The sequence below is a fragment of the Haliotis rubra genome, unplaced genomic scaffold (assembly GCF_003918875.1).
Source record: "Haliotis rubra isolate DU_JTF1 unplaced genomic scaffold, ASM391887v1 Scf1126, whole genome shotgun sequence".
Taxonomy (NCBI): Eukaryota; Metazoa; Mollusca; class Gastropoda; order Lepetellida; family Haliotidae; genus Haliotis; species Haliotis rubra.
Window position 1 is genome coordinate 223,600 of NW_025765033.1, and position 19,130 is coordinate 242,729.

At 44.1% G+C, this 19,130-nt stretch overlaps 1 protein-coding gene across 1 annotated transcript in view; it reads left to right on the forward strand.

Moving 5' to 3' along the window:
* Nucleotides 1-18,146, forward strand: part of LOC124290676 — a 59,062-nt gene extending 40,916 nt beyond the window's left edge. The window contains 1 exon segment of the mRNA XM_046727476.1: nt 12,927-18,146. Within this exon segment, the coding sequence (XP_046583432.1) occupies nt 12,927-18,146 (5,220 nt within the window).
* The last annotated feature ends 984 nt before the right edge of the window (nt 18,147-19,130 follow it).

The following is a 19,130-nucleotide window of genomic DNA, read 5'->3' on the forward strand; positions in this document are numbered from 1 at the left end:
TTTAAAGACCATCTTAATGTATTTTGTTGTAAGATAATAAAATTTCTTTATTAAACATATGTTGATTTTCTTTAATCCTTCGTCAAAAGATGGAGGTGGTTGCAAAATTGGTTTGATTTCGGATGAATGTGCTTGCTTGTTGATCTACTGAATGCCAGACCACTTCCTGAAATGATTGTTTTTAGCAACCCCACCACACAATCATTTCACTTAAGACCCTATGCTTTAAAGGCCTTATGCTGTATACACTGTACTAAGTGCCCAAAGCAGTTAGATTGAAGACAAAGGGAGGCACTTATTAAATGCTTGCATATGTTAATCAGAGTTTTACGCCACTCAGAAATGTGTGTCTAATGCGCAAATATGTGTAGAATGAACACAGAAAATTACATATACTGTGTTCCCTGGGACGCACAATGATATTCATTGTTAAAAATTTGTGACAAGAAATATAAAGTTCTTGTAATGAAAGTACAGTCGTGCCCGTTTATCCGAACACTTATGTTTTTCTTGAAATTGTTAGGATAAGCGAATTTTTCAAGATATCTGAACCGAGGCCCATATGGAAAAAGACAAACAAACGAACATAATAAGCCTCAGGCGTATTCTTTATTGATTGATTGATCAACAAATAACAAATACATACATAAAATCAGATCTTGTCAAATACAGTAGTCAAGTCAATATGCTGGTCACATCACAAATCCAAAAATAAACTGGGCGTCTTCCATATTTTGATGTTTAGCATTTCGAAAGCAGGTGATAACTCCGATGAGCTTTAGGGAATTTCTAGCCATCTTGATTTGTCTTTTAAAATGTCACTGATTGTCTTTTTTTCTCGGTGTAATGGCATGGCGTTTACGCTTTGTTGGTTGGCTTGCCATGTTGACAGACAACGTTTCTGATCAGACAAGAATTCATCAGCGTAATTATAGTGACCCACCAATTGACACGCTTCAAGATTAACTCAGTGTCACCTTGCTAATTAAGGGCAGTTAATCCTCTCACCCTTCAAAGAATGCCGGCTTGTAACCCTCGTTTCATGTTAGGGCGCGCCAAGGCCACTCAGTAAAATGCGTGTGTAAACATACTGACAGGTGCTCAGCCAACCGGATATCTGAGAGAAAAATGCATATGATTTAGCATTTGGTATGTGAAAATGACCGTCAGGTTACGGAAACCGGATTTCGGTTAAGTGAGTAGTTTTACAACGTTGTGAATTCGCTTTTAATGAATTTTTTCGTTCGGAAGGCAAGTTTTCCAGATATGAGGTTAGGATAAACGGGGGCAAGACTGTACTGGTAGTCATTAAACCTTCCAGTACAGACTACATCATTTCATCACTTTATAGGACCCTCATATTTCAAGTACCCGTGAAGGTCCGGGTTCGAATGAACCTTCAGTAACCCATGCTTGTCGTAAGAGGTGACTAACGGGATCGGTTCCCAATTGCGCAGATCGATGCTCATGCTGTTGATCACTGGATTGTCTGGTCCAGACTCGATTATTTACAGACCACCGCCATATAGCTGGAATATTGCTGAGTGTGGCGTTAAAAAAAACCCCAACTCACTCACTCATATTTCAAGTACACTCTCTTGAAATCAGTAAGTAGGGGTCCTCTTCCGTGTTCGGCTGTTTTGTGTCATAATATTACCCAGACTCAAGCTGGCGATCAGTACAGATCATAGACATCAATAATCATTAGATATCGATTGATTATTGATAAATATTGAAATATCAGAAGCAAAAATGCCAAATATGTCTGAAAGAAATCAAAATATTTCACATCACTGGTGAGTGATATATTTATGCATGGGGAATGAGATCAAAACCTTTATCATGTTTCATGTCAGAAAAATCATTGGGACATTTTGGGGAGGGGAAATGTAGTATGGAGAGTCTTACAACAAATTAGAAGTCTTTAGGCTGGCAATGTTTCCTTGGATATTATTAGTGGAGGATGTCATGTTTCTATGGATTCTGAGGTGTATCTTAGATGGTATGAATTCAAGAATAGAGCAACTGAGAAAAAGCATTTCTTTGAGTGGCATTTTAGAAGTTGGGAAGTACAATATAGAACAAACTTTATGGATAACATCCAGCTTTCAACAGCTTTCTGCTTAGCCAATTATGTTAATTATGTTGTTTTCTTTGTTACATTGTTACATCCAGTATATATGTACTTCCCCCTTCTTCATGTTCCATTATGCTTGACAACGGTACAAGAATCTGTATCGAAACGTCGCACTCACGAATAAAAAGAAGTTGTTATCCATAAAGTTTGTTCTATATAGTAGTATACACAATGGGGTACTAGATAATTTCCAACAAAGCCTCTGTAAAGCTTCATTCACAAAATAAAGCTTTTGTCAGGCCCTTATCTCTCCCTCGTATTGTATATACCAGTTTTGAACCCCAGTTAACTTCCTGTTCACTATGACCTTGAACCGACACTTTCCTGATCACGCGTGGCACTATTGTGATCGCCCCTATGTTGTGTTGACCTCGATGAAACAGTTTAATGTGAATCAGCCTTCATGATCTCTTTGGTGTTCGTGAATGAAGGCTTGCTGGGCTTTTCGCACTCTGTTCTATGTACTTTTTTCTCGTCTTCACTGATAGCAGACTTACGAAGTTAACCGTCGATAAGAAGGGCACGCCTCGCGATTGAGGGGCTCACCCGGGGTCGATATCATGAAAAAGACGCTGAAAGGCCCGTATGCTTTGTCAACACTCACCAGTCAGCCCTGGTGGGAGTCAACTGATCCGTGATGAACTAGGCTTCACAGATTACGGTGGCGACGGCCTAAGCTTCCTCCGAAGGTCGTCGAAGATCTGCAAGCAGCCAGGGTCGAAACTCAGCGGTGAAGGTGATATGCCCCAGCGTGCTAAAGAAACATCAGACAGTCTCGAAAAATATTGGCCCACGCTGGAACAAGCCTTTCCTGGGTCTCGATTTCCCCTGAGGGAACTGTACGCGGCCCTAGACGAAGCCTTGAAATGTATTTTCGGAGAACTCGTGAACAAGATGGGGAAACTGAAGCGTAAATTGATGAGCACATCGCCGAAAAAAAAACAACTCAGTCAGGCTGACGAGTCTCTGAAAACCATCATCGAAAAAGGATTGTAACAACTTGCAAGATGAGAGACGGACTCAGTTGGAATCCACTTCCTCGAACCGGGAACAGCTTCGATCCCAGATCAGCAGCGTCGCGGGAAACTATCAATCGAGTCCTGAATGAAGACACCACGTTGGCCAACAGGATCCGAATCCTCTTCTGGGAGCAAGGGATTACTATCGCCAGCATTTTAACTGCATTGGGCTTCATCATATCAACGCTGGTTGTATCGCTGAGTGGGGTGGTGCCCCCAATCCCCACCACCCACACCACCAAGTGGCGGTGATGTTAGAGACTGGATAAAAACATCTGAAATCCCTCGGGAGGCCCTGGCTAAACTTCGCTGGTAAGGCCGCGAAGCCCTGCCCGCATCCTGGGTAGCATCGTCTCGCGTGGCTGCTCAGCACGCTGGCTAAAACTGTCACGCGTGGCTCGGTCAAAACCTGTGGGCAGCCATTGTCGCAGTGGCGGGTCTGGTGTATGTAGCGGCTAAGGAATTTTTTAACCAAATGAGACCGACCGCTGATTCCCCGACCACCAGCCAGCTGTTTTACAGTTGATGTGCTGCTGATTGGACGCCTGCACGTGGGGGTTGGGGCTGTGGGGATGTGGGTTGAACCCTAGGCTCTGGGGTGGCGCCACTATACCCGTCTCACCAGTCGTGGATGGTGGCACATGGGGGTGTTGACATCGGGTTGGCGCTTCAACTTTGGCCTGCCATGGCAACGCAGCGATTTTGTTGTTGTAGCCCACCACTTTGTTGATTCTCAGTCGCGATGTCGCCGGAGCCATGTACAGTCCCATGTCGAACACGTGAGTCGACTTTTCGACCGGGCATATTCCAACACGCCTTGGTATCGTCGGATGGCACCGGTAGATCGACCGGGAGGCTACGGCATCCTCAACGTTGGACACGAACTGTTTCTGCACGCCTAAAGCAGTACCCGTACCAATGATACCGAATGCGTTTTGATTCTGAGCCCAGCACGCACCCTACACGCACGCTCAATCGAAGTCGTTCTGCCGCTCGGGTGCCGGCATGAGTGAACCCTCCTCGACGTGTCCAGCATGAACTTTTTCCAGTCATCCGCGGGCCCCTGCTCGAACCTCCAGACTCCTGTAATCCTTGCTGTCATCGAAAAGCCATGTAACGGTCATCCCACTTTCGTTTGTTGTGATGTGATGATACGACTTGTACCCCATTCTTTCATCTTTTCGCTGGCTTCCAAGAGGGGCATATTGTGAACGATGGGGATACCCAACCCGGTGGTTCGGCCCAGCAAACGCCAATCCGTCTTCGGGTCTAGCTTGAATTCATTGCAAATGCGTTCAGAGGCCCATTAATCGTACGGGTTATTTACTGCATCCCATGCTTTGTCCTGTGGGAGCGGAGCTGATCTCTTTGAGGATACGCCTGACCTGGTAGTACGCGGAAACGTGAACACAGACCTACCCAGCGGACCTCGCCGAGTGTCGCTCAACGTCAAGCCGCACCCGCTGTGGCGCACCACACGCGTGAAGTTGAGTTGATTCTGCCAGAACTGCATAGGGTGTTGAACCAGGCGTGGACTGCCTTGGACGTTATTCACGAAAAGCTTATACCGGTCGAACACATCTATGAACTGGGCTCAAATACAGCCCAGCTGCGTCGACCACGATCTTCTTCATGTCGCGGAAATCTATGTCCAGTTTAGGGTAAACACTCCCGATTTGTACATTTTAAAGTATTATATAATGGGTATATATACTCTAACATGTATGTAACACTTCCAGGAATAACGAGCAGCGAGTCCATTCAGCTGATGCACGCGATCGATAACACGTCGAACCAACTCGAAGTCGCACTCTGCGATATCACCTACCTACCTCGATGGACTAACATCAACGCCAGCAACAACAAGCTGTTCATCAGTGAAACCTGCAACCAGATAACTGACGGCTACTACAGCGTGTGCTCGCGCTTAAGCGGCGAGGTCTTCAAACCCCTTGGGAGCCGAACTGAAGATAAACGACTCAAACAGCACAGTGGTGTTAACCAACAACGGAATAAACCCCTTGAGGCTCGGTCGACCATTGGCGAGGACACTTTCGGTATGTCGCCGGACGAGATAAAACCCACAACTACCGCCACAGGCGAAGTTACCCGACCTAGTACCATACCGAGAGCTGTGCATTCATCTCGGTCAGCTGAGCACGACGGACAACATTCAAGGTGGTCACCCTTCCACGATACTGAGAGCGTACCGGTGAAAGCGGAGAAGTACAACGACAGTAGAACCGAGTCGTTTTCATCGCGGCAGTACAAGAGGTTAACTCGGGGCACCATCCCTGAGTTGGTAATATCAGTGTTAGATATAAAGCATAATCCTGTGAATATAGGATACCTCAGCATAACGTTGCACATAAAATGACTAGCGACAAGGCCCCAAATGAAGTTGGAAAAATGCGTCAATGTGGGGATCTCCTCGCCTCGGGGACACACGCGGATTCGACGACCCAGGAGTAGATGGTAAATTATGCTTTGCAACTGAAAAACAACATTTACAAACACGTTGAAGTCCCTCCATCGGTAGAACTCTAGGTGATATAGTAGATACCTCAGGAGCGCCATCAACACTCGGTTAGACCTAGTCCGATCGGTGATAATAGATGGGTGGTATACCCATCGCTCGAGGCAAACTGTTGACTTAGAAGATGTTGAGAGCACGACCGTCGCCCGAAACAAGCCATATACGCTTCGTCTTCACTGGACGACGACAAGTGGAGTGTTGTTGCCCTCTCGAAAGTGGATTGGTTTCTCAACATTAGTCTCGGCTTCCCCTCGTACGGTTCACGGAGAACAAAGACAACTACCTAAACAAAGTCGTGAACAACGGAACCCTGCTCGTGGCTTACATCCGGCGCAGCTTGGCGATTTAGTGTAATCATCAGCCCACTCTCCAGTATGGCAGCCCACATGCTGTCGAGCAGGCCCGGGATGCAAAACATGGCATTGCAGGTGGTGTCTGAATTGAAGGTGTGGTCAACATCCTGGAGAGTCTACCGGCGAACTCCACGCTGGTCATCCAAGTCTACCTTGGTGAACCACAGCCTTGAAGTCGAAGTCGTGAAGGGGATCAAACTCCTCGTGGGGAAACATCACCAGTATGACGTTTTGCACTGTTTTACGCAAGGGTGGGTGTCGACTCCCACACCAGTCTGCAAAGGGGTCACCGTGACCGTGGAAGACACGATATCCCTCACCAAGATCTTCTTACCCAACAACATACACACCTCATGGGGTGAAGTGTACCCTGAGAAATTAAAAGAAAACAGTTGGAAACTATCTTATGATCGTAATATAACAATGACTAGTCATCGAACCCAGCGCCACGCTTTAATCGATCTAGGAGACACGGAGGGATTCGATCTGCCCGGGCGAGGAAGGCGCCTTATACGTCCTACACTTGAAAGACAAGCGTGTATAGGCGGGGCGCAATGGCCGATCATCGACCCAACATCACACTCGAGGGGACCTAGGAGGCATAGAGGGATTCGATCAGCCGGCGTGAGCGGCACCTCATACGCCCTGCGCTTAATAGGCGGCATGTATGCGATGCGGGTGCCTCTGGCAGACGACTTTAGAGAGCCCAAATGGTTGATCAACATGACCCTCACCACACCTTATATCTTTTCCACAAAGGTAGGGTGTCTCGAAATTAAGAACAACGGTATCTTGCTCGGGGTTTCATCTCCATGGGCTTTCAGAGTATAAGAGTTTCCCAAACACCAAATAGCCGGGCTACATGTTAAATACAACCAAGGATGCACCTTTAACATTTACATTATACGCCTGTCCTACTACATTATGAAGAAGACATTGATGGGGCTAGGGGTGGGGTCCCCTGGCACCTTTACCTGGGGTGGAAATAAGATGGCCACATTCATCTTCATTCTACGGACAACCATTATCGTATCGTCATACAGCGGAGCTCGGACCCCTCACTGGGGTTGCTGCCCCCTTAATAAGCAACCATATAGTTAGTATAGAACAAGAGTTACCTATTGACCTTTCCACTATTCACCTACACGAGCGTAGGGCCTTATAAGCCTCAAGTACATTGATCGACTATTAAATAGAGCCCAATTAAAAATATCTTGTAGTATATATTATACTCACAGGATGGGGCTGTACCCAGTCGTAGAGGAAGTCAGCGAAGACACTGGAAACCGTGAGGCGGGTTCCGCTTTGAGACAGTTATGTTATGTAAAATGCCAACTAGAACAAGACAGCGACACACCGGAAAGCACTATGTAAGAAGTACCATAGAGCTTTCAATATCGTGGACGGGACTGATACTGTCCTTACGACAACCAGCATGGGACTAGAGAGTGACAGGTGTTGGGTTGTTGGCCACCATCGTGGCGCCGCACCTATAGTGCTAGGCATTGAAATAACAGCTGGGGTTGTAGGGGTGGTAGGGTTGGTGTTTAAGTTTGCATCGCGCAGACTACACTGTAAGGCATTGAAACATGGCGAGATCAGGGTTCTGGCTGAAGCAAAGCTGAACACGGTAAGTGGCGTATTTCCACGGCACTCACTGACAGTAAGATCTCAGAGGAGGAATTTCGTTCAATCCTCTCTGAACTTCGACAAGTACCGTAAGATGAAACAAGAAATCCGGTCCAAGTCTCGTGAAGTCTGCTATCAGCGAAGACAAGAAAAACAAGTACATAGAACTGGGGAGTCACGAAAAGCCCAGCAAGCCTTCATTACGAACACCAAAGAGATCATAGGCGATTCACATTAAACTGTTTCATCGAGGTCAACCACGACATAGGGCGATCACAATAGTGCCGCGTGATCAGGAAAGTGTCGGTTCAAGCGGTAATAGTGACGAGGAAGTTAACTGGGGTTCAAAACTGGTATATACAATGGCGGGAGAGATAAGGGCCGGACAAAAGCTTTATTTCGCTTTACAGAGGCTTTTGTTGGAAATTATCTAGTACCCCATTGTGTATACTACTTATATTGAGAAAAAGCAGTGTAACAGGCTACAATTACAAACTGATCACATGGTACATGGCACAACCAAGTCAAAATCAGATCTTAAATACAATACATCTCTGCATAGAAATCTGAGGATACTTCCATAGAAGGTTGAATCTGGTGAACTTTGACCCTCCAGTCTAGAAACGTTACTCCAAGAAAACTAGAAAACCTTGCTTTTGGGTGTAGATACCATGGTGCTCAGAAAAATAGAGATCCGGGTAAGAATTGGTGTTCAGCAACCCATGCTTGTCGTAAGAGGCAGCAATAGTCCGGTTGACTTCATTTGAGACCGATGAATTACTCACCAACACAAAATCTAATACATGCAACAAAACCAAAACCAAAGCGATCATTATTTAGTTGTCACCTTTAGCTATTTCTGACTAGTGTTGGTCCAATTAATTGAAATAATCGAAGATTGGTTGCAGTGACTAAGCGACCAAGCAATTGATCATGTTGTCTCATAATCGAACACAAACAATTCTAGAACACTTGTTTTCATTAACAGTATTTTCACTAGGTTGGTTTTGTGTGTTACATTTCATAAGCACTACAAGCTCGTTCAAAGTCATGATTGAATTTATCTTAAAGACTCTAAGAAATTTATGTTCCTCCATACTAGTCATCCTTTAAAGATGTGGAAATTTTGCCCAAAAATCCAAAGAACTACATGCTTTTTTCCTTATTTTTGTGCATTAACACATTTCATAAATGGCGCTAACCAATTATTTACGATGATTGATCGGTTGTAATGAACCAATCATCAATTATGAGATTTTAACCAATTCCCAACACTATTTCTGGCGAGGAGGACCACTTGCTGGTAGAACATCCAAGTGTGCGAGATGAACGTGTAAAATTGAAATTTCACTGCACACGCTTGTTAATTTCCTGGCTGTTCTACCGGCAAGTGGTCCCCCTCATAAGAAATAGCGAAAAGTGCCAACAAAATAATGATCGTTTATTAAACAACATTTTTATTCAGGTGTCCCAAATTATGAGACAAATCATCAGAGTTGGTCTATCACAATTGCATAAATTGATGCTCATGATTTTGATCACTGGATTGTCTGGTCCAGATTCAATCATTTACAGACTGCTGTCATTCATATAGCTGCAATATTGCTGAATGTGGCATTAAACAAACAATAAACAAATAAACCATGGTGCTCAGAGATGTCAACATTTATGCATACATACAAAAGTGCCCAATCTATACTGTTTGCATTCAGAGTAAAATATTATTTTAACCGCTTAACACTTAACGTTTTCAAGAAGGAAAAATCAAACATGCTGGACTAAATAGTTTGCCACAAACAGTCTTGACACTGATTGCCTGATTTATAAGACTCTGCCATCTTATGAGTGAGGTGTTCTCAGAAGCAGAGAGGTACTGTATTGTACAGGAGGAAAATATCTCATTTTTCTTACAGCCTTGTATCAATTAAGATGATTTTATTATACACACGCACACATACAAACTGCACAAACTAGGAAGACACATGTATCTCTTTGTGTTGCTTTGATAAGCCACCTATTGTAAACATACTAAGCTCGGGGGCCAGTTCTTACAGCAGTCTAAATCGTTACTCTCTCACCCTTAATGGCTGTCAATATTGTGTCACCAAGACTATAACACCAATGGACGACAAGGACTATCCTTGGTTTCAAGTTGTTGAACAAGAGCAGTGAGAGAAGACGTGATCTGCATGTTCGGAAATAGGTGATCAGGTACTATACAGCAATCTGGTCTGCAGAGTTGCCTCCCTTTGGCATGCTATACTAGGCACATAAAGAAACTGTGCATACAAAAATTTAAAATCTAAATTTATCAAACCAGTGTAGACACATAAGGATTTAAACTCAGAGATTAGTGACATGTATCCATCTGCATGCATTGCCATGTTCCGTGGCGTCGGGTGGGTTAGATCCTTGAGGCGTGCAATACGTTGTTGCACGTGCATTCCGGGAAAGAGAAACAGAGCAAATGAATGCCACACAATACTGTCACTTTGGAAAGCTCAACCCCTCCCTTGCGATCGTTCAAAAAATTAAGCGGCTATTGAAGCGCATAGCATGCCAAGGCTCACGCCTGCACATGGGATGGTCCGTGGGGAATGTCTCAACGACAAGTGGCTACACATTTCCACTGCCACCGAACACCATTTCTGCACTGGTGAGATGCTACCAGAACACAAATGGCGTCATCGATCGCCACGCTCTGGACGGCCCGCGTGTAACAACGCCAAGACAGGACAAATGGATAAGGGTGACCCATCTTTGCCACAGGTTTCAGACTGCAGTGATGACTGCCCGAACCATCCCAGGACTTCGCCGTATCCACCCCAACACAGTTCGACAACGTTTACGTCATCACGGGATCAGACCCGACGGCCCCGCCATACGGCCTATCCTGACACAAGCGTCATAGACAAGCTCGCAGAAGGTGGTGCGAAATCATGTCCGCAGACCCTTGTTTTGGTGGAGAAATGTTGTTTTACAGATGAGTCCAGGTTTAACATTTCCCATAGTGATGGACATCAAGCGTGCCTATAGGCGTGGGAGAAGCGTTATGCACAGGCCTGTGTCTTGGAGAGGAATAGCTTTGGTGGTGGTTCCGTGATGATTTGGGGTGGAATAACAGCACGCCAAAGAACTCCTTTGGTGATTGTCCAGGGCAACTTAACTGGTGTGGGCTACAGGGATCAGATTCTTCGACCTGTGGCAATTCCTTTTCTGCAGCGCCATGGCCCTGGGTTAACATTCCAACAGGACAATGCCCGCCCTCATACAGCAAGGGTTGCTATGGATTTCTTGCAACACCACAACGTTGACTTACTGCCTTGGCCTGCAAATTCACCGGATCTCTCCCGATAGAGCATGTTTGGGACGAAATGGATCGGCGTCTACGCCGTCTTCCTCATCCGCCAGATAACGTCCTTGACCTTGCAACAGAACTTGAGAACTTGAACTTGAACTATAGGCTCTATCATCGTCGATGCACTGCTGTTCTCAATGCCGATGGTAGACATACCCGTTATTGAGCTTGTGACATGGTCGCTTGACCCCTGTCCCGCTTGTGGACTCATGGACGTCATTGTGATTGACTTTTCAATTGAAATTCTCCCGACTTGTTATGGTCTCATGATCCCTCCATTAAAGTTTATATGTACCTTTGACATTGTTATCGTACTTATCAACTGGGATAATATTTTGACAATGCACAGTTTCTTTATGTCAGATTAACTAAAGAAATTGTCTGTGCTTTTGAAGGTGAACCCTACATGAAGAACTGCAGATTCCAATGTCATAATTACTATGCTGAAGGAAAAGATATTTTGGACCATGAATATTTGGGGGATACTTTTGGTAGTGAAGACTTACTGCAAACATTCAGAAATATCCCCCAAACTTTTGTGATCCAATGTTTTGGACCAGCATGCATCCCTCCTCATGACCAGAGAGTAACATGGCACAGGGTGTCATAGGGACAATATGGCAAGGTGCATTACAAGATGTTTGTCATCTGGTTGCCCCTGTGTGCACCATACCTGACCTTGTGGGTCTCAACTGGTAAAGATCTGGATCTAAGATCTTCTTGAAACATTGCCCTGACATGCAGTCATATGACTGGAACACTTTAACACACCAGTCGGATTAAATGAAGAAATTGTATGCACTTTTCAAGATTAAACCTACAGTAAGAACTGTCATGCTTAAGAAAAAAACAAAATCATTAATATTTGGGGAGATATTTTTTGTAGTGAAAACTTACAACAAAAAATCAGAAATAACCCTAAAATGTTCATGATCCAATGTTTTCACCCAGTATATGTCCCTCTTCGTAACCAGAGAGTAACATGGAACAGGCTCTCTCATAGGGACAATATGGCAAGGTGCGTTCCAGGATATTGTCAACTGGTTGCCCCTGTGTGTGGACTAAAACAGCATGTGAGTGTATTTTACTGGCATGAGCATTGTACTATACTGAAGTTATGATCGGTAACCCTTTAATTGTTATTTTTCTTCATCCCAACGCAGGTAATATCAGTTCATTTTCCTTAAGCTGAAAGTGCACAATATTTTTTACATATTTTTTGTAATGATTGATGCCTGAAATTAATCAGGAGATTAGGGATTAGTAATCTTGCATTTGATCGAAAATGACACAGTTCCTTGGATGGGGTATGCTAAGGACCTACTTTGACATGTCACAGTCTGAAATCAAATGTGTTCTCATGAAAGAGAGGGCGGTGGGGTAGCCTAGTGGTTAAAGTGTTGGCTCATCACGCCGAAGACCCGGGTTCGAATCCCCACATGGGTACAAAGTGTGAAGCCCATTTCTGGTGTCCCCCGCCATGATGTTGCTGGAATATTGCTAAGAGTGGCGTAAAACCAAACTCAGTCAGTCAGTCATGAAAGAGAATGAGATTCTTTTCAACACTTGCATGTTTTTGAGTTATAACAACTGTAAACGTGTAGATGATACTGAAATGAGTTGAGACAGATTTGAGAGATTGTCACTAAACATTTTTCTAATACTTCAACAAGAGCAAGTCTTTACACAAACTGGACTCCTTAGAATATGTCCATGAACATGCACACCTATAGTCAAAAATCATCTTTTGATCACCTCTTGATGCTAAACTGTACCAACCGCCATACCCAACAAGTTCAAACTTAAGCATGAAAGTTAAGGATCCTTGTCACAACCTAATTCTTAAATAATGCCTTTCTGATGTCATTATAGCCCTATCAAATATGTGTTTCAGGAAACATGCACCTTCTGCAGCAGAAAGCTGATGTTCCTCTTCAAGAAGGAAGATGCCATGAAGGACTCTGATGGTGATGGCATCCCTGATCACCTTGACAAAGATGACGATAATGATGGCATCCCTGATCACCTCGATGGAGATGATGATGGAAATGGTATCCCTGACGACAAGCAGGTTGATTCAGATGGTGACGGTATCCCTGACTACCTTGATGAGGATGATGACAACGATGGCATCCCTGATCACCTCGATGACCAGAAAAACGTGGACACTGATGGTGACGGTATCCCTGATTATCTCGATGATGATGACGATAATGATGGAATTCCTGACCATCTTGACAATGATGATAATGGTGATGGTATACCTGATGACAAGGAGAAGGATAGCGATGGAGACGGCATCCCAGACTATCTTGATGATGACGATGATAATGATGGCATCCCTGACCATCTCGATAATGATGATGACGGTGATGGAATCCCTGATGACCAAGAAATTGACACAGATGGTGATGGCATCCCAGATTATTTGGATGACGATGACGATAATGATGGAATTCCTGACCATCTGGATGATGATGATGATGGTGATGGTATCCCTGACAACCAGGAGAAGGACACAGATGGAGATGGCATCCCAGATTATCTAGATGATGATGATGACAATGATGGCATCCCTGACCATCTTGATAATGACGCTGATGGTGATGGCATCCCTGATGATGAGGAAATTGATACTGATGGTGATGGCATCCCAGATCATTTGGATGACGATGATGATGGTGACGGGATACCTGATCACTTAGACAATGATGATGATGGCGATGGTATCCCAGATCACAAAGAACTAGACACAGATGGTGATGGCATCCCAGATTATCTAGACGATGATGATGACAATGATGGCATCCCAGATCATTTAGATGATGACGATGATGGGGATGGTATCCCAGACAGCCAGGAGGTTGACACAGATGGTGATGGAATTCCCGACTACCTTGATGACGATGATGACAATGATGGAATTCCAGATTATTTGGACGATGACGATGATGGTGATGGTATTCCTGATTCTCAAGAACTTGACACAGATGGTGATGGTATTCCAGACTATCTTGATGATGATGACGACAATGATGGTATCCCTGACTACCTTGATGATGACGATGATGGTGATGGTATACCAGACAGCCAGGAGGTGGACACAGATGGTGATGGAATTCCTGATTACCTTGATGATGATGATGACAATGATGGAATTCCGGATCATCTTGATGACGATGATGATGGAGATGGGATTCCTGATAGTCAAGAACTTGACACAGATGGGGATGGAATTCCTGACTATCTTGATGATGACGACGACAATGATGGTATCCCAGATCATTTGGATGATGACGATGATGGTGATGGCATTCCTGATAGTTTCGAGAGGGATACGGATGGTGACGGCATTCCAGATTATCTTGATGATGATGATGATAATGATGGTATCCCTGATTACCTTGATGATGATGATGATGGCGATGGAATTCCTGACAGCGAAGAGTTAGATACTGATGGGGATGGCATCCCAGATGACATTGATGATGACGATGACAATGATGGAATTCCAGACTATTTGGATGATGACGATGATGGTGACGGAATACCTGATTCTCAAGAACTTGACACAGATGGTGATGGTATCCCAGATTACCTTGATGATGACGATGACAATGATGGCATCCCTGACCATCTTGATAATGACGATGATGGTGATGGCATTCCTGATGACCAAGAAACTGACACGGACGGTGATGGAATTCCAGATCACTTGGACCTGGATGACGATGGTGATGGGATTCCAGACCATCTGGATAAAGATGATGATGGTGATGGCATTCCTGATGACAAGGATCAAGACACTGATGGAGATGGCATCCCAGACTATCTGGATGACGATGATGACAATGATGGCATCCCAGATCATTTGGACAATGATGATGATGGTGATGGTATCCCAGATGACCAGGAAATTGATTCTGATGGTGATGGAATCCCAGATCATTTGGATGATGATGATGACAATGATGGTATACCAGATGAACTTGATGATGATGATGATGGTGATGGAATTCCCGACTGGCAAGAAGTTGATACCGATGGTGATGGCGTTCCGGACTACCTAGATGATGATGACGATGGTGATGGCATTCCGGATAGTGAGGATGATGATGATGATGGTGATGGTATCCCTGATAACCAAGAAGGTGATTCAGATGGAGATGGTATTCCAGACTACTTGGATGATGATGATGACAATGATGGCATCCCAGACAGTGAGGAGGGTGACACAGATGGTGATGGAATTCCAGACTATCTTGATGATGACGATGATGGTGATGGAATCCCCGACTGGCAAGAAAAGGACACAGATGGAGATGGTGTCCCAGATTATCTCGATGACGATGATGATGGAAATGGTATTCCAGACTATCAGGAAGTAGATTCCGACAATGATGGAATTCCTGACTATTTGGACGATGACGATGACAATGATGGAATTCCTGATCATTTGGATGAAGATGATGATGGGGATGGTATTCCAGATTATCAAGAGGTTGACACAGATGGTGATGGTATTCCAGATTATCTTGATGATGATGATGATAATGATGGCATTCCAGATGATGAAGATGATGATGATGACGGTGATGGAATTCCTGATCATTTAGCTGTTGACACAGATGGAGATGGCATTCCTGATCATCTGGATGATGATGATGATAATGATGGCATCCCAGACCACCTTGACAATGATGACAATGGCAATGGTATTCCTGATGACCAAGAGTTAGATACAGATGGTGATGGTATCCCAGACTATCTTGATGATGACGATGACAATGACGGTATTCCTGATCATCTTGACGATGACGATGACGGTGATGGCATCCCTGATTCTCAAGAACTTGATACAGATGGTGATGGTATCCCCGACTATCTGGATGACGATGATGACAATGATGGCATCCCTGATGCTCTTGATGAAGATTCAGATGGTGATGGAATTCCTGACTACCAGGAAATTGATACTGATGGGGATGGCATCCCTGACTATCTGGATGATGACGATGATAATGACGGTATCCCTGATCATCTTGATGACGATGACGATGGTGATGGCATCAAGGATGAAGATCAAATTGATACAGATGGAGATGGAATTCCTGATCATTTGGATGATGATGATGATGGTGATGGAATCCCAGACCACTTGGACAAGGATGATGATGGCGACGGTATCCCTGATGACCAGGAGAGGGACACGGATGGGGATGGTATACCAGACTACCTAGACGATGATGATGATAATGATGGAATTCCTGATGATGAAGATGAGGATCAAGATGGGGATGGAATTCCTGATGAACTTGAACAAGACACAGATGGAGATGGAATTGTAGATTTTTTCGATGATGACGATGATAATGATGGAATTCCAGATGTTAGTGATACTGATGCCAATGGCAATGGAATCCCTGACTTTATGGAGAAAGACAGTGATGGAGATGGTATTCCAGATTATATTGATGATGATGATGACAATGATGGCATCCCAGATGTTTTGGATAATGATGATGATGGTGACGGCATACCTGATGACAAAGAAGACTTTGATGGGGATGGGATACCTGACTACATGGATCTGGATGCTGATGGTGATGGCATCCCTGACAAGCTCCCGGATCAGGATGGTGATGGCATCCCTGACCATCTTGATGATGATGATGACAATGATGGCATCCCAGATGACAAGGAAGATGCTGATGGTGATGGGATTCCTGACTACCTGGATGAGGATGCTGATGGTGATGGCATACCAGACAGAGAGGTTGACACTGATGGAGATGGTATTCCCGACTACCTGGATGACGATGATGACAATGACGGAATTCCTGACAGACTTGACGATGATGATGATGGGGATGGCATCCCTGATAGTGAGGAGAAGGGACAATGTGATAAGGATGGATGTAAACTTGACCCCAAGAAAAGGTTGAAGAGGAAGAAGAAAGGAGGAAGTCATTCTGAGAGCAGCCTCTTCTCCCAGATGGCAAGTTCCTTGATGGGCATGTTTGATGTAGAGGATGACAAGGATGGAACCAAAGAAGAACCTGCAGTGAAATATGCTCCAATCAAGCAGAAGGCCCATGAAGAGAAGTATGACATTGTTGAACTACTGTCTGAAAGATTCTTTGGAGTAGAATCGAAATATAATGATGACGATAACAATAATGACAAAGATAAGAAACCTGGAAAGGATGTTGAGGTAGATGAAGATGTTAAAGCAAAACTGGCGAAAAAGAAGGCCCAGATGCAAGTGCTTCAGAATGCCAGAATGAAGCAACTGGCTGCAGACAAGAAGCTTCCTCAGGTTGTCCGTGCTAAGCAGCAAGCTCAGCAGGTGGAGAGGCTCAAGCAGCAAGCAGTGAGAGAGGCATCCATTAGGAAAATGAAAGCTGCCAAGGCTCAAGAGCAAGGCAAAGGCAAACAGCAAGTTCAAGGTAAAGGCAAGAAGTCAGGTCTTGGAACTGGTGAAGTTAAACCTGAAAAGAAGCAGCAGACACAAGCACCAGTCAAACCAGTTCAAGCTCAACAAGGGCAAAAGAAACCAGATGTTAAAACTCAGGACAAACAACCAAAACAACAGCCAAAGCAAACTCAAAACAACAGCCAACACAACCACCCAAACAACAGGCAAAACAACCACCCAAACAACAGCCAAAGCAACAACCAAAACAACAGCCAGCACAACAACCAAAGCAACAGCCAAAACAACAACCTACGCAACCACCAAAACAACAGCCTAAGCAAGCTGTCCCACAAGGAAAACCACCTCAAGGCCAAGCAAAACCTCAAGGTCAGACCAAGCCTCAAGGTCAGGCCAAACCCCAAGGTCAAGCCAAACCTCAGACTCAAGCCAAACCCCAAGGTCAAGCAAAGCCTCAAGGTCAATCAAAGCCTCAAGGTCAAGCCAAGCCTCAAGGCCAAGCCAAGCATCAGCCTCAGCCACAACAAGCTGCCACAAAAGCAAAGCGTCCACATGCGTAATAAAAGATGGATCATAGTGTACAGCTATGAATGCGCCGAGAGTCTGGAGTTGTTCTACAAACACATTCCCTCCTTCCAGTCAAACTCTAATCCCTTGCTACATTCTTGTCCGAGATAAGAACAGCCAGTGATCGTAGATCCTTTTATTGATCTCAGTTGATACCATGAATGGTGATCTTGTGATGCCTCCTCAAAGAAGTGCTGACGAGCTGAAAGAGCATCAACTTGAATAAGAGTCCATATATCTGTGTATGTTCTCTGGAGAAACAAAGAAGAAGGTGCAGACTTCTCTCTGCAGAAAATTACAGTGGAAGAATTGCAGCCTTCCAAAATTTCTCTCCATCCCTACAGGCTCAGGGATGACAATCTTACATGACTCACCAGAGAAACTTGAAATCCAGAGTCAGAAGAAGGTATTTTCGTGTTAAGATCCACCCTGGTTCTTAGGGTTAAGCTGATAGATTGTTCAGTAGTTGTCATCCCTGAACATATATTTGCTCCATCTATGTACTATTCATATGGCTTTATCATATATTGAAGTATGTTAATATTAGCCATAGTTACATACTAGACTAAGCCGATCACAAGTACTGGAATGATCGAGATTTACATCACCCTAATCCTTGCTAGGAAACCCTAATGATACACCATTAATCCTTTAAGGATGTCCGCTGGTAAGATTTTCGTGATTACTGTACTCTCTATCATGAATCATGAGTGCTCTACTCATTATTCTAAATCAGTCGATCGCCAATGTAGATTGTTGCAGTGTGTCAGAAATGAAGGCACATACGTAAATATGCAATATTTTATCGATTTACAAATAATGTGATAACTACTGGTAACATAAAGATTTCTATTTTTTTAATTTCTGTTTATATCCATATATGGTTAAATTGTTTGAAAAAGTTGAAAATTAATGTTTGTACATTAGGAAAACTGTCAACACAATAATTTCCCTATCAGCCTTTATAAGAAAGTGTTAATGTGTCAGTTGTCAACAGGTGAGGACACTACAGCCCTGTTCATTTTCTTTTGTACACATTGTATTTTATAAAATCTATACACTTTCTTATTAAACATATTTTAGAGCTACTATTAA